Source organism: Sorex araneus, chromosome X (genome assembly GCF_027595985.1).
Source record: "Sorex araneus isolate mSorAra2 chromosome X, mSorAra2.pri, whole genome shotgun sequence".
Classification (NCBI taxonomy): domain Eukaryota; kingdom Metazoa; phylum Chordata; class Mammalia; order Eulipotyphla; family Soricidae; genus Sorex; species Sorex araneus.
In genome coordinates this window covers 299,719,498-299,736,900 of record NC_073313.1, presented here as the reverse complement: position 1 = coordinate 299,736,900, position 17,403 = coordinate 299,719,498, and the positions used below count along the sequence as shown (strand labels likewise).

At 36.6% G+C, this 17,403-nt stretch overlaps 1 protein-coding gene across 4 annotated transcripts in view; it reads right to left on the bottom strand.

Moving 5' to 3' along the window:
- CTNNA2 (catenin alpha 2) overlaps nucleotides 1-17,403 on the bottom strand; it is a 1,292,108-nt gene that overhangs the window by 70,600 nt on the left and 1,204,105 nt on the right. For all 4 annotated transcript variants that reach the window (XM_055121537.1, XM_055121538.1, XM_055121540.1 and 1 more), the window contains exon 13: nucleotides 1,888-2,039. In XM_055121537.1, the coding sequence (XP_054977512.1) occupies nucleotides 1,888-2,039 (152 nt within the window). The remainder of the gene's footprint in view (nucleotides 1-1,887; nucleotides 2,040-17,403) is intronic.

Here is a 17,403-nt window from a genome sequence, read left to right as displayed (position 1 = left end):
CAGTTGATAGGGAGTTCGCCTTGCATGAAGACAACTAGGATTCAATCTTTGGCATCCTATATGGTTCTCCAAGCCTGCCAGGAGTAATTTTTGAGTATAGAGTCAAGAGTAACACCTGAGCACCATCAGGTGTGGACAAAGAGAAGACCTCGTAATACTGTACTCTAGATACTAGACCATATTCAGGGTATTGTGTTGTGTTCTGGATGCTACAAAGACCACATATTGTATTAATGATTTACAAATATCAGGGTTTAGGGGATAAATGATACTACATACGAAATTTTTGAAATATTACGAAAGCATTGTCTATGGATAATAATATAGCATAGATACTTCTTAAGCTACATTAGGAACCATGCAAATAAATTGATAAGTTAATTTTTCATTGTTTTGTAGGCTTGAGTGGAGGACAGTTTTATTGGTTTAAAAGATATGCTTGATGATCACTTTTAGAGACAATTTTTCAAAATTCAGTCAGCATGTTACTCATCATTTCATTTAAGCAACTTCAGAGGCAACTATGAAGATTGAGGATGAAGACAGAATCTAAGTCTGTATTATCTAATGGGGTGGACATTACTTTGTGGAGCTATTTTAAATGCAGCTGGAACCATGCACTGAAATAAAAACTTTCTAGTACTTGGGCTAAATATATTAAATTTTTACCTTTTTAAAATACATCTACTAGAAAAATGAGCTAAATGCATGGCTCACACATTTTCTTTTTTAATAACCTGATTTTAGGATTAGTTCTGTAAAAGTCTCTGCTCCATTTCAATATCAAGGTCCATAAATGTGTCTGTTCCATTTATTGTGCTTTTGAATATTGGAAATTACTTGAGGAAAAATTTCTTCATGAAGAAACTTTTTCTCATTTTGTTTTTAGTTTATGTTCTATTATAATTTAGGAGACATGATAACAACAGTGCTAACATTTTTGGTTTTGATATATCAAAGTACTGTGCCTTTACCACCACCAAAATTAGAATATTAGAGAACAGTTCAACGCGATGGGTAAATCTATTTGTTTTAATAAAGATTAATAGTAGATTGTGGTTGTAGTTGTGGTTGAACAATGCAAGATGCAAATGAAATATACATTGTAATATCTAGTATACGTTTTTAAGCTTTGTGTTTACATACAATGTATACTTTTTCATATGCAACTTCTTAGAGTCTTCCAATGATTTGTAAATTTCACATCTACCTGACAGTTGAACACTGACAAATGGAAATATATAATAGATGATAAAGAGGAGATTGTTAAAGACTAAGTAAGCTTATTTATACTGTATTATATGTTATAAGGGGCACTGTTGCACTGTCGTCCCATTGTTCATCAATTTGCTCAAGCGGGCACCAGTAACATCTCCATTGTGTGACTTGTTAATGTTTTTGGCATATCAAATACGCCAACAGTAGCATGCCAAGCTCTGCCATGTGGGCGTGATACTCCTGGTACCTTGCTGGGCTCTCCGAGAGGGACAGAGGAATCAAAACTGGTTGGCTGCATGCAAGGAAAATGCCCTACTACTGTGCTACTCTCCAGTTCAGTTATAAGAAGACTGAGCATTAGTTCTTCACTATTGCAAAAATTATGTTAGTAAAAGGAGAACATAGCAAAGAACAGTAAATAGCATTATCAAATTTAGGCAATAATGCAGTGAAAAAGGTAGAGCATTGCTCTACAGCTCACTGCATCACCAATCACTTTATAATTTAAAAGTCCCTTTTGTTTGAATGGGCAATCATAGATTATTAAGTTAAGCTAAGTAATTTCACACACACACACACACACACACACAGACACACACACACAGAGTACATCCATTCCTTGGGGACTGAAAGTTATGATTAGCTCTAAATTACAGAGGACTTACATACCCTGATCATCAGCACAGCCTTTCTGATGTCCCGAACACCATCATACACCAGGCGAGAAGCATCAATGAATTCATTCTCTTCAAATGGCTGAGGGACGTTGGCACTCAGGGCTTCAATGGCAACCTCTACTTGTTCAGCAAAGCGTGGCATCACTGGGTTAAATAAAGGGAAAATGAATAGATTAGAAAATCTTTTGTGCTTCCTGGTTATAGTTCTTGGGCAAAGAGACAAGAGCCTGGACATTCCAAAAGTTTAGTAGAACTAGAAATTCAATTATGAAGTCCAGCTAGTCTAGTGGGTTTTGTACATTTCGATTTCCTTTCAGTGGGGGAAAAATACACAATTGCCCTATGATTGATGATAGTATTCAAGTTTTTACATCTTCCCGCGGAAGATAACTTCCCAATTTGTAAAACTTGTGGTATAGCATGTATTAGCACTGATTCCATACTATGCTAATCGGAGTTAATTTCTATTTCCGCTAATCGCTAGCTTTGAAAACTTGGTCAAGTTTTCTTACTTCTAAACTTGATTGTTCGTAACAAGTCTTCTTAAACTTTTAACATTTTCACCTTCTTTTTATCCAAAAAAAATGGGTTGGCCTGGGTATATAGCCATATAAAAACCAACTATTTTTTATAATAAATCATAAAGAAATTTATTTTAAAACAAAAGTTTTGTGATGCTATGCATCTATAAGACATAAGATCCTATTTTAATATAGTATAGTGAAAAAATACATAAGGGTACTGAATATCATTTGACCTTCAGAAAATCTCATAAATAACTCACATCAGATGCAAAAATTATAGTTTACAAGTGGAAGATCTTAACCTATATCACTTCAGAGTAAAGCATGAATTAAATGAAATAATCCATCACACTGTCATAAGGAATGCAAAATTTGAGACACTGCAGGGGCAGTGGTGGGTGAGATGGCTGTGTAGGGAAGGTTTATGGAAGATAATGGAAGTCTTAAGACACTTTAACAGAATGTCTAGGCCTTCAGGAAATCATTGGATTCAGAGATGATTTTGATACTTTTCACTTTTATCAGGAACACCTTTTTGTGAAAGCTTCATAGATAACTTTCAAATATGCTGGTACTTCTTTCTTTGGACAATGACACCTTCAAGGGACAGAGATTAGTAGAGAGGGTAGAGAGCTCCTTTGCACACAATCAACAGGGTTCAACACCTGGACCCCCCTGTGGTCTCCTGAGCTCAGCCAAGAGTGATCCCTGAGTGCAGAGCCAAGAGTAAGTCCTGAGCTCTGCCCGGTATGGCCCCAAGTACCCCATCAAAAGCCAAAGCAAACAAAAAACCCACCTCCATATACATCAGAAATTTGTGGAAAGTAAATTCAGTGGAATGTCTAAAATATTACTGACTACTCAAAATGCTTATTCACTGATTCTCAAAAGTTATAATTCAATTTTCTTAGCTCTTATCTTGTGATAATCAATTCATATGGCAAACAAAAGCTGAAAGCACAACTCAATTTATTTACAAGGACAACAAAAATGAAAATCATCCATCTGTTTCCATTTTTGAGTTTTCCATACCTGATTTATCTTTATACTCATTTTCATCCTCTGTTGGTAATCTAATATCTATTTTGATCTCTAATTTGAAAAGCCCTGCAAATAACTCTTTAGGATGAGAATTTCAAGATAAAATATTCTATTAAAAATGTAGTTAACCAGAAAAAGTCAAATGTTACTACAAAATTAAGGAGGTTAAGAGAAAGGAAAATAACCATTCTTTCAATAGAAATAATTAAAACAAAAGCATTCAGAATTTATATTTCCTTCTATGAGTGAATTACTATGATTGGTTCTCTGTACCATTTAAATTTTTCATTTAGGCTTTTGAACTGCTTTAATATAAAAGGCATTTGGGGAACATTGGGTTGTATTGCTGCAAACATAAATCAAAGAAAGTATTACAAATTTGGCTATCCATTGTGTTAGGAATAAACTATTTTATATGACTAATCTATACAATTGAAATTGACCTCTATGCATGAAAACTCTCCTATGTATTTTGTATCTTTGTGTGAATGCTTTTCTTAAATGAAAATGTAAATCCTCTACCCTTAAACTGAAAATTCTAAGTAATACAATCTCATTTTCTTGTATATATAAACTTCCATAATTATCTATTTTACAAACACATATCATGAGTAACACGACAGCAGTTTGTGCATGTGAACTTTTTAATAATCAATAAGAAAAATATAAAAAATAGTGTTAGAATAATCAATTTAAGAAAAAGAAATCCCATAGTATCAATGAATATGTAATATGCTTGATATAAGTAATTTGTAAAATACAATGTAAATAATTAGATATGATTTTATCCCTGTTGAGAAGAGCAAAAAATTAAAGCCTAATAATAACCATTTTATTAACATGTAGTGAAAGGGAACTGCCTTACTATTGATGGAGAAAGCATATCACTTTGGCACTTTTTAAAAAATCTACAAAATTGAAATTTTCTAGCTCCAATCAGAAGTTGGGACAGTAACTAGAAAATGGCCAAATATTCACTTATAAGAAATACTGACTAGTAGGCAAATTGGAGTTGTTGGAAAGTCTCTGCCTCTTTGGATATAGTTGTATTTTCAGTTGTATACTCTAAGAGTTAAGAAGAAGGAAGAAGCCCTAAGATGGCAATATCACAGAATCACTGATAAAATTTACAGGCTATAATTTTCAATTATTTCAATTTTGAAGACCAGGGGGTGTGGTCACTGAGAGGCGGCCCCCTTCATATCCCATTAGAACCACAAATTAGCCTCTCATCCAGGACTCAGCAGGGCAGTTTGACCAACTTTAGACCAATAGGCCATTAGCTCCTACTCCAATCAAAACTCCCCCAACCCCAAATACAAAAGCAACTATGAGCACAGAATCAAACAGCAAAGGTCACAATGGTAAAGCAATGCAGAAAGGTACCAGGCTTAATGAGTGAAGATGCTAGCCCAGATGACCCAAACCGCAATAATGAGCTGCAAAAAGTGTCCTACAAGAAATTTAGAATGGAGCTGTTAAGGATGCACAAGAAGCTCAAAGAAACAATGGAACTCACTGCCAATAAAATACAAGAGAATATGAGAACAGAATTGAGGGAAATACAAATGAAAAAACAGAAATGACAGATCTGAAAATCCTGGTAGGTGAAATGTTTTTTACTCACTGAAAGGCCTCAGTCGCAGAGTAACAGCTGCTGAGGAAAGAATCAGTGAGCTCCAAGATGAGGTGCAGAGAATCTCCAGAGACCAACAGAAGATGGAAAACAGCCCCACAGTAAGCCAACTGATGACAGAGAATATTTAGATGAATTTAAGAAGAACAACATAAGAATCACTGGGATACCAAGGAAAGTATCGTACATATATATCATATAATATATATATATCATATAAAATCTATATGATATATATATATGACTTTTAATTCCCCAAAACCAGAATGCACATTCTTCTTCAGTGCACATGGGGCATTCTCTAAGGTATATAACATGCTGAGCCACAAAACATACCTCCATACAATTAAGAGGAAAAAAATTATATCAACTATCTTTTCAAACCTCAATGCACTGAAAATAGAAGTGAAACACACACAGAAATGGAGAATCAAATCAAACATTTGGAAATTAAACTGCTCTCCAATGAACAACCAGTGGATTAGATTAAAGAGGAAATGAAGGATTACTGGAAACAAAAGAGAATGAGGACACAAGCTACCAGAACTTGTGGATCACAGCAAAGCCAGCATTAAGATGAAACTTTATAGTTCTCCAAGCATTCATCAGGAAGAAAGAAAGAGCCTACACTAAAAAACAAACAAACAAACAAACAAACCTTCAAGCTTAAGATCTTGGAAAATGACCAACAAAAGGAACCCAAACCAGGCAGAAGGAAGGAAATAATAAAACTTAAGAGCAGAAATCAATGAGCTGGAATCCCCAAGAAGCAATCCAAAAGATCAATAGAGGCAAGAGCTGGTTCGTTGAGGAAATAGACAAGATCTATAAACCACTAGCAAGACTCAGAAAAATAGAGATAGAGAGAGACAGAGAGAGAGAAAGATAAAGAGAGAGAGAGCTCTACAAAACTAAATTTAAAATGAAAAGGGGGACACCACAACAGAAACTAGAGAAATCCATAGAATAATCAGAGATTACTTTGAAAAATTAGACATTTTCAAATCAAGAGAACCTCAAAGAAGTGGATAAATTCCTACATTCCTATACCCTCCCAAGGCTGAACCAAGAAGACTGGAATACTTGAATAGACCTATTCAGGAAATTGAAATGGTAATCAAAAGTCTTCCCCAAAACAAAAGCCTGGGCCCAGATGAATTCACTAGTGAATTCTTTCAAACCTTTAAAGAGGATCTACTGCCAATCCTTTTCAAGTTTTTCCAGGAAATTGAAGAAATAAAAACAATCCCAAGCAGTTCCTTTCAAGCAAATATCACCCTGATTCCCAAAGCAGAGATACAACAAAGAAAGAAAATTACTGACCAAGATCCTTGATAAACATCAAGATCCTCAACAAAAAATTAGCAAATAGAACCCAACAACTCATCAAAAAGATCATCTACCTGGGCATGAAAAGTTTCATGCTGAGTGAAATGAGTCAGAAAGAGAGAGACAGACATAGAAAGATTGCACTCATCTATGGTATATAGAATAACAGAGTGGGAGACTAACACCCAAGAACTGTAGAAATAAGTACCAGGAGGTTGACTCCATGGCTTCGAGGCTGGCCTCACTTTCCGGGGAAAGGGCAACTCAGAGAAGCGATCACCAACTACATTGTAGTGGAAGGCCATGTGGGGGAAGGGAGTTGCGGGCTGAATGAGGGCTAGAGACTGAGCACAGCGGCCACTCAACACCTTTATTGCAAACCACAACAGCTAATTAGAGAGAGAGAACAGAAGGGAATGCCCTGCCACAGTGGCAGGGTGGGGTGGGGGGGAGATGGGATTGGGGAGGGTGGGAGGGACGCTGGGTTTACGGGTGGTGGAGAATGGGCACTGGTGAAGGGATGGGTTCCCGAACTTTGTATGAGGGAAGTATAAGCACAAAAGTGTATAAATCTGTAACTGTACCCTCACGGTGATTCTCTAATTAAAAATAAATAAATTTAAATTAAAAAAAAAAAAAGATCATCTACCATGACCAAGAAGGATTTATCTCCAGGGATGCAAGTATGGTTTAACATTTGCAAGTCAATCAACATAGTATACCATATCAATAAAAGAAGCAATGAAGCCATATGATCATATCAATAGATGCAGAAAAAGGCATTTGGCAATATCCCTTAGACATTCATGATGAAAAAAAAGCCTCTCAACAAAATGGGAGTTGAAAGAATCTTCTTCAACATAGTTAAAACCATCCACCACAAGCCCACAGCAAGCATTATTCTCAATGGGAAAGAACTAAAGGCTTTTCCTATAAGATTAGGTACAAGACAAGGTTGTCCACTCTTGCCATTCCTATGCAATATTGAACTCAGACCTCTTTCTAATGCCAGGCATAAAATCAGATCAAAATGAATTAATAATCTCAATGTCAGACCTGAATCCATAAGGTAGCACTGAAACACTCCCGCCCTGTTGTTCATCGATTTGCTCAAGTGGGCACCAGTAATGTCTCCATTATGAGACTTGTTACTGTTTTTTGGCACATCAAATATGCCATGGGTAGCTTGCCAGGCTCTGCCGTGCGGGTGGGATACTCTTGGTAGCTTGCCGGGCTACCCGAGAGGGATGGAGGAATCGAACCCGGGTCAACCATGTGCAAGGCAAAGGCCCTACCCGCTGTGCTATCACTCCACCTTCCACCAAACATACAAATTTAAAATAGTAAGTTAAACCTAAAGGGAATTTTAGTGAAGGATATTCTTTGGTCTAATCCAGTATTGCTCTAAAGCCCCAAATTGGAGAAGGGCATTAGGCTTGCCCAAGGATTGAATGCAGGATCATGCAAGATATTAAGAGTAGAATCTAGATCTGAACACCAGTGTTGTTGATGCAGCTTTTTCAGAAGAGGCAGCAACAAAGGCCTTTTCTGAAGCTACTTGATAGAAGTCTGTCCACTTTCATAGAGGAGAAGGGGAGCAGAAGTATTGGTGCCAAATCCTTACTTTCTGACTACAGGCTCAGAGTACAACTTAACTGTAATATCCCAATGACCTTATGGTATTCCTCAAGCTTATAAACTCCTAGAAATGTGCTCATTGAATTATAATCTATTTACAGTAAGTGATGAGAAAGGTGACCCTAAGTCATTTTTTTATGCATACTCAGGACATCTTTCTCTGTGCCCTGCTTCTAAATGCAGACTTGAAAACTTATTCAGTCAGGCCTGGTCTACTGCTACTATGCTTTAACCAAGAGAGTTAAACTACCTTTCTACTCGCTTTTCTGATTTAGCTGTACTTCATTTTGTTTAAATAAATAAAAAATAAATAAATAAACAATTTAGAAGCTTCTAAAGCTGTTGTCCATCTTCAAAGAAGCAAAGATGTTAGTTTAACTATAAATTCTTTTCTAACACCTGGCAGGCATTGTCTGAAAAGTTAGATATCCCCAGAGTGAGTCTGAGATAGAAAAATCCTTAGTCTACTTCAAGTGTGTTTGTTTCTACTTCTCACTATTTAGAACAAAATACTGTTGCCTCTGTATTCACACATTATATATTAACATAATCACTGACATAGGAATAAACAATATACATTAACATAAGCACTGATATAGTAATTGAAGCTTCAACTTTCTGAATTAACATCAATTACATTAAAAAGGTAGACATCACTATGCTGTTATTTATCATAATACCTGATTGCTCTTACTATTTTATACATATTGATATCTATAAATATTTATATATTGGTGTATTTTGATTTATATACACTTATATATGTATGTGATATATATTGATTTATATGTATTTTATATATTGAAAAGATAATCAAAGTGGGAAATAAATGCTTTAAAGTCTATCTATCCTTTGGTATGTAGAGTGTACACTAATCAACTGATGACATCCAGGAGTTATGAAATCAGTGAAGTGTGCATAAAAAATAAATAAAATGAGGTCACTCCAGAATACTGTGGTACAAGATCTTAAGCCACAGGTGAGGATTATCTGGATTTGACCCTTTTCAGAGTCTTCTGAGGTAAAATTCCATATCATGAGGTGAATCAGTAAAATGATCGAGAAGTTGTAGAAAAGATGCAAGTAGGATTGCAGATGAACAGAAGTGAAAGTCCAAAGCTAACTAGTGGGAACAGAACTGAATCGCTGCTCTGCTGCAATTACACTACTTCTAGTACTAGGTAATTCAGTCCAATTTTAAATGGCCCAATGTCTCCCTTCAAAACAGAGTGAACTAGGGGCTGGGGCAATAGCCTATAGTGGGTAATGCATTTGCCTTGCACTTGGCCGACCCAGGTTTGATTCCCAGCATCCCATATGGTCCCCTGAGCACCGTCAGAAATAATTCCTGAGTGCATGAGCCAGGAGTAACCTTTGTGCATTGCTCGGTGTGGCACACACAAAAAAAATTAGAGGGAACTAGAAACTGTACCAAGAAATAATACGAGTCTCTAACTCCTGTCTAGATCTCCTATTCTCTCTTATGTATTCCTACATAATTCCAAAATTCCAACTTGACAAAATTACTGCAATATTTTCAAATGAGAGTTGGAGACATACCACGCCACACTACAATGCCTGTGATTAATTTGCTCCCTTATACTGAAAGGATTCTTTCTCTTTGGTCTAAGAGATGTTCTCAATCTTAAGTATAAAGTTTAGAATTAACTACTATTATCAAGTTTCTTTAATACTAGATACTCCAAAACTGGCTGTTCTCTACCATTTTATAGCACCCTAATTATACAAATATTATGATAGTGCTTAGGGCATTTTGTTAAAATTGTTTGCCTTTATGTTCACTGTTCTACAAAAGAGTTCCTTTTAGGCAGAGACCACTCTTCTTCACTCTTTGCATCTCAAATTCTCATGATTCTTCCAGCACAGCTAATTTATCCAGTTGGGAAAAGAATAGGAAGTGAAAGAATAGGATGTAAGAAAGAACCCGTCAGTCATAAATTATTTCAGGGACAAAATGTGCAATATCACATTTCACATACAAAGTCTCTCTCTGCCCATCATTTTATATTAGTTCAGTAATTTTATTAAAAAGTTTCATGAGTCATTAACCAAGTTATTAGTGGGCATTCTAGGTTTGGTCTCTAGGGTCCTTTCAGAAACCTGAGCTCAGAATCCTTTTAAGACAGAATAGTCGCAACATCACTGAGCAAGGAGAAAGGTTCATTATTGTATCCTTGATTAGTTCAGCAAGACCAGAGTAGAAGATCTTCAACTTAGGGGTCACCCAATTGTGTTGTGCACTCAATCAAAATGTGCTCTTGTTGTGTTCCTTTATCCAAATTTTATTATGAAAAAGAGAATAAATGACAGCCCCTTTCTGGAGAAAGAACCAATTCAGAGAATGCCAATACAAAATAGAAAAGTCCAAATTGAAACTGTATTTTAATTTACAACAGAGAATAAAATATTAGGGTTTGGATGAACTTGTCATTAGTGTCTTGCTCTCCTCCCATTACAAATATTATGCTTCCCTTTGAAGAACTAGAATTGAGTAAAGAATTAGGGATACTGGAACAATTGTGACCATAGGTGACAGTGGGGCGAGTTCAGTATTCCTTAGAGCAGGTCAATGCTATTAAATTCTGTTTCTAATGGCACCACATTTGTCCAACAAAATAGTTTCTGCCAAATAATGTTAAGTGATTTTATTCAAGTAGCTCTAGTTAAGAGGACAGAAGACTAAAATCCTCACTTACTGCTGTCGAAAGGTTGTTATAATATTAAACTTTAAGCACAATGACATTTAACAAAAGCATATCCTCAAAAATGGTTTTGTACTGTGCGGCCACTAGTGCGGCTGCTCAACCTCATATCTCTTCATTCTCAGCAATGGATAACAAATTATCAAATGCTTCCTTTTCAGCAGGTACAACTTTGGGGGGAGAAACTCCAAAAAATAATAGTGAGTTTTTTGTTGAAATATTGAATGTAATCAAAGTATAGTGAGCGTAAAGTGAAATTTATCAGTTACACAGGCAGTGTGGGGGGCTGGGGAGGTGGGGTGGTAGGGGGGAGGTATACTGTGATTCTTGGTGGAAAAAAAATGGTTTTGTTTCCATTTGGGAGCCGGTGCTGTTTGAGATATTTTCTAATGTAAAGTGATAAGGAAACAACAGCAAAAACGTATTGGAGGGTCTGCTATACAAAAAGAGAATACGAGCTAAGCACGTCTTTCCCAAAGTGTTCAATACCACCCCCAGCATACCTCAGTAGGGGGTGCTATAACATGGGGTGGGGGGTAGTCTCTGCTGAAATGGGGTGGGGGTGTAGCACTTTGCTTAAAAAACACATTTTCAGGGTGGGCTGAGTAACTTTTCTGAAAAAGAAGTAGTAGACCAAATAAGTTCAGGAAACTGTGACCTAAACCACTATCATTTGCCCAAAGGTACATCCACCAGTATTCAACAGGAATCTATCTAAGTATACTCTCAATAGTTCAGCACATTTGTGTGCTAAAATCAGTGAGCATGAACCTCTTTGAGACTAAAACTCCATACTTAGGTATTTAATCTAGAACAGAAAGTCCTTCACTTCAAGAGAATAAACAGAAAGCATCCTTCAATTGTATCCAAAGTCACTATAGTCCCTGCTGTCCCTAGCATTGTTCGAGTGTCCCCCATGAAGGAAAAGCACTTAAGAGATGCAAACTGAAGTTGTAATGCATTTGTAGCTTTGATGTACTAAAACAATGACGAAGGAAAATTCATCAGAAGGCAGCTAGTATTTTAGGTTGTTAAGAACTTCATAACCATTAAGGATGTTAGAGGATATTCGGGGATATTCTGGGGTTACTTTTATCCACACCTCAAAAGGGATACTTTAGAATTCTGAGCTCGAATCTCTGTAGGACTAATTGGGTTTCTAAATCATTTATAATTTACAAGAGCAAAACTCACACTAGAAGCAGAAATTGTTCCACTAGATGTAGTGGCCAGAATAGTGTTTTAGCACTTGGCTACAATTTCCTGCATTATCCAGGCCTTTCACTTCTGACCCTGATTTTATACACATCAACACCATCTATAGTGCTTCTCCTGTTATTCTGAGGTTAATATCAGAATCTTTGAACCTAAGTCAAATGAAATTTTCTCTAGTGACACCATTACTTTCTTTTCTTTGACATGACCATTGTTATCTTTGAATTATGTACCAGCTTTTTTATACTTCATTGTACAATTCTCCATATTTGTCCGTCTCCAGTCCAGCTCTCTTCTGCAATCACTGTGAGCCAAGCTTCGCTTTTCCTTTTGCAATTAAAAGCAACTTCTCTGTTCACTTATCACATGGCTTTACTTAGATTCAACAGCTCTTTCAAATTCTAGAATTGCCCGATAAAGCAGATCCTTAATGTCAGAAATTGTATGTGTCTCTACTCAGTCACTATTATGGTATTTGTTCAAATGTCCTAATGTTTTACCCTAATTTTACTTGTCATAATTATCTTGCCTGTCCTTCTTTATTCATTTTCAAATATGTTCTTTGGAGGAGTCAGTCAGAGACAGGCTCTCATACTTCCTCTCTCTTGGTATTGATGCCCTATGTGTATCTCTCAACTCAGAAACCTCTCACCTCTCACCGCAAGAATTAGTACCTTTACTCTAACCTCTAACCAGTATAATATAATAAGAGAGAGATGTACTATAAGATTAATATCATCATGCCTGATACATGAAAGACTCATAGTAGAAGGGCAGGGAGCTAACAAGTGGTGAACACATGTCTAGCATATGTGAAGATGTTAGAGGGATTTCCAATACCATATGAGTCACCAAGTACCACTGGGTGCAGCCTTCTGGTTCCCAAGTATCAACAAGTATGGGTTCTGATATTTGGGGGAAAAAGTAAAGGACTCACAGTGAATGGTTACACAGCTGTTTTTATACCATGACTCTGCCTAACTATTGAATCAGTCTTTAATTTAGAGCAGGTTGTCACCCATTTCTATGTAGAAAGAACTTAGAAATATGACTACCTAATGCATCACTAAAATGTGAGCCTGTGTAAGCAAATTAAATAACAATATCATAAAAATTAGTGCTAAAATCTCTTAAAATTTGAAAATCAACATAAATTATCTTTTAAAAAAAGAGTTACCCCACTTTTTAACATACTTACAAACATCCATGTTTGCGTTTCAGTCATACAATGATCAAGTACCCATCCCTCCACCAGTGCCCATTCTCTACAACAAATGATCCCAGTATCCCTCCCACCACCCCCACCCAACCCTCACCCCACCCCACTTCTGTGGCAGGGCATTCCCTTTTGTTCTCTCTCTCCCTTGGGGTACTGTGGTTTGAAATAGAGGCATTGAGTGGCCATTGTGTTTGATCTATAGTCTACATTCAGCATGCATCTCCTAACCGGAGCCGGAGCCGACCCAGGTTCGATTCCTCCCTCCCCCTCTGAGAGCCTGGCAAGCTACCGAAGTATCCCGCCCATACAGCAGAGCCTGGCAAGCTACCCATGGCATATTCGATATGCCAAAAACAGTAACAACAGGTCTCACAATGGAGACGTTACTGGTTCCTGCTCAAGCAAATCAATGAACAACTGAATGTAGACAGTAGACCGTTCGGCTACTGTAAAAAGTGCAGCAATGAACTTACAAGTGCAAATGTCATTTCTACTATACTTTTTTTTTGCCTCTCTGGGATATATTCCCAGAAGTGATATTGCTGGATCAAATGGAAGCTCAATTTCTAATTGTTTGAGAATCACCCATACTGTTTTCCAGAAGGGCTGAACTAGTTGTCATTCCCAATAGCAGTGAAGGAGAGTCCCTTTCTCTCCACACCCATGCCAACACCAGTTGCTTTTGTTCTTTTAGATGTGTGCCAGTCTCTGTGGTGTGAGATGATATCTAATTGTTGTTTTAATCTGCATCTCCCTGATGATTAGTGATGTAGAGCATTTTTTCATGTGCCTTTTGGCCATTCAGAGATCTTCCTTGAGAAAGTTTCTGTTCATTTCATCACACCATTTTCTAATGGGATTGGATGTTTTCTTGTAGAGTTCAACCAGTGCCTTGTATATCCTTGATAGCAACCTTTTATCAGATGGGTATTGGGTGAATATCCTTTCCCATTCTGTAGACTGTCTTTGTATTTTAGTCTTTGTTTCCTTTGAGTGCAGAAGCTTCTTAGTTTAAGATAGTCTCATTTGTTTATCTCTGTTTCCACTTGCTTAGCCAGTGGTGTGTCATCTTTAAAGATACTTTTAGCTTCAATGTCATAAAGGGCTTTATCAACTTTGTCTTCAATGTACCTTATGGATTCTGGTCTGATGTTGAGGTCTTTAATCCATTTTGATCTAACTTTTGTACATGGTGTTAGGTAGAGATCTGCCCATTTTTTGGTATGTGGCTGTCCAATTTTGCCAGTACCATTTGTTTAAGAGGCTTTCCTTGCTCCACTTCAGATTTCTTGCTCCCTTATCAAAGGTGAGATGATCATATATATATTTGAAGGTATGTGTCAGGATATCCCACACTGTTCCATTGGTTTGCAGTTCTGCCTTTGCTCTAGTACCATGCTGCTTTAATTACTACCGCTTTGTAGTAGAGTTTGAGGTTGGGGATGGTGATGCCTCCCATCTTCTTTTTCCCCAAGGATTTCTTTACCTATCCATGGGGGCTTATTGTTTCATATGAATTTAAGGAGTGTTTGCTCCATTTCTTTGAAGACTGCTATGGGAATCCTTATGGGGATCGCATTGAATCTGTACAGTGCTTTTCAAGTTTCTCCACTTTTGCCCTTTTCTTTTCTTGGCAAAACCATCTCACTCTGAGAGTTTTTAAGAATGAAATTTCTGTGAAATCTGCCCTCCAGACAAGATTTTATTAACTCCCTGCTAGAATTTTTCTTTTTATATGATTTCTAAGAAGTCTAGTGTTAAACACTGTATTCCATTATGACCTCAATAGTTCCATTTGGAAAGATACTCTGCAAGATAGACTTTACCAAACAGCTCATAGCTAGCAATAAATTTATCTGTCTTCCCTAGCTCAAACAAAAATTATTTTAAAAAATATTTCAAGACTAATATAGTATTGTTATGAAACTATCATTTCTCCTTTTTTTTTAACTTATGCTACTCTATCTCTACTCTATAGAGATTCCAAATTGTGTTTGGAATCTTGAGTTAACTTTCCTCACATGTTTCAAAATTATTTGTATGTATAACACATATTCATGCTCAGAGTGACACCTGAGCACAGGCCAGGAGTAAATTCTGTACACACCACAGGGTTCAACATCAACAATACAAAGTAAAAAGTAATTTATGCAAACTTATTTGGCCTTTTTCCAAAATCAATTACTCAGAATTCTACTTTAAGAGAACAAACAAGAATTATTCCAATTGCAACCAAGGCTACTACCATGGGCTACATGCTTCTAGTACTCTCCGTATAGCTCCTATTGCTCACTTTGGGAAATACTAGTCTAGATCAATGAGATGCTAGCATATATTGTTTTTTCTCTTGATAATTTTTAGGGATCACTCCCAGTGAAATGCAAGGGTTCTGGGTCACTACCAAATGTGCAATGCTGGGAACTGAACTCAGAGCACTGTGTCTGCTAGGTACGTTCTCTACCATTTCATCTATCCCACAACCCTTTACAGGTATTTCCTAATTTAATTGAAAGCAAGTGGGCATTGGAAACCAGAAGGGAGGGCAAAAGTAACTCTGATTAATCTGCTCCTTATTATCCGGTGGCTGTAATTTTTCTACTTTTCTAGACAACCATCAGCATCATGCTGACTAGTTCTAATTTTTCTATTCTGAATGTATTCTTGGACTTTCCTTCGTCAGAATCAGTCAACTGTTCCCACTGTGGGAGTTCCAAAAGGCTGCCATTTCATAAATTCATGCTTGGAAAATTATAATGTACATTTCAAACATCAAAATCAAATTCAAGTTCCAGAAGGCCATACATAACCCATGAGCTGAATTGTTTGATAAATGATGAAAAAGGACTGTCTAGAAGGAATTTTTTTAAAAAAGGACTTTTAAATTCCACTCATAATAACTACCCTAACAGAATCAGGGAGTATCCATCTGCTCTTGTCTAGACACAAATTCCTTTCCCTGGGGAAGGAAAATGCTCGCTTAGAAAGCTCTCTTATATTTGAAAATAAGCATTTTGAAAAGAATCACAAATGTTTTGTAAGATAAGAGGAATGGATGGCATACTGAATTCTGAATCTTTGGGAGTGAAATATTAAACATGATGCCTTATTTAGCTTATGTTGTTTATGAAAACGTTGCTTGATAAATAGTTAAATCTGGCATCAGTGAGACATGAAGGATTAAAATGTAGTAAATAATCACTAAGAACTTATTGCATGTAATTTAATCTACTCTATTCTTGATCATTTAATATAGTACCTCAATTATGGCATTATACATTGTCAGTTATACTTTTCATTAATAAAAACTTTTGAATGTCAACACTAATCAAGGTTGGAAGATAAAGAGGGTTCTCAGATGTCAGGTGTTAAAATTTAGTCAATAATCAACAGAATGACCCAAAATAAAAGATAAAGATATATGTATTTATATGTTAAGAATTTTTCTAAAATAGTACAGTATATCCTCCATCCCAGCAAACTGCCAAGAGTATCCTGCCTACACGACAGAGCCTGACAAGCTACCTGTGGCGTATTTGATATGCCAAAACGGTAACAAGTCTCACAATGGAGATGTTACTGGTACCCACTCGAGCAAATCAATGAACAACAGGAAGACAGTGCTACAGTGCTAGAGTATATATATATATATATATATATATATATATGTATATATATGTATGTATATATATGCTAACAAGTAATCAATATAATATGGTGCTGAAGTGTATTTGGCTGATTCGTTTTGAGAGAGGGCTTTATAGACAAGCCAGCTAGTGGCATTACTCTAGAAGAATATGGAATGTCATACCAAGTGAGGAGTCATTTTCGGAGTTACTTTGATCAGAATAAATAGAAGTTTTTAGACTCTTGTGTCCATATGTTATTTACAGTCCTCCAGCTACAAAGCTTTCCATCTCTCCATATCAAAATATTGTTGGCATACTTCAATTATGTCATATGTGCTCCCAAAAAAGTATATTTCCACCCTCTATAATTAAATCACCTGTTATCTTGTGGCACAGTTCTGAATAGTAGGATCCCGCCATGCACAAAATAATAAGTTCTGGCCAGAAAGTCCAGAAACCACCAGTACTGACCAAGAGCACAAGCTCTGCTACTATTTTATTGACACTACCACAGATGCTCATCCTTAATGCCCTTGAAATGACAAAGAAGTGCCATG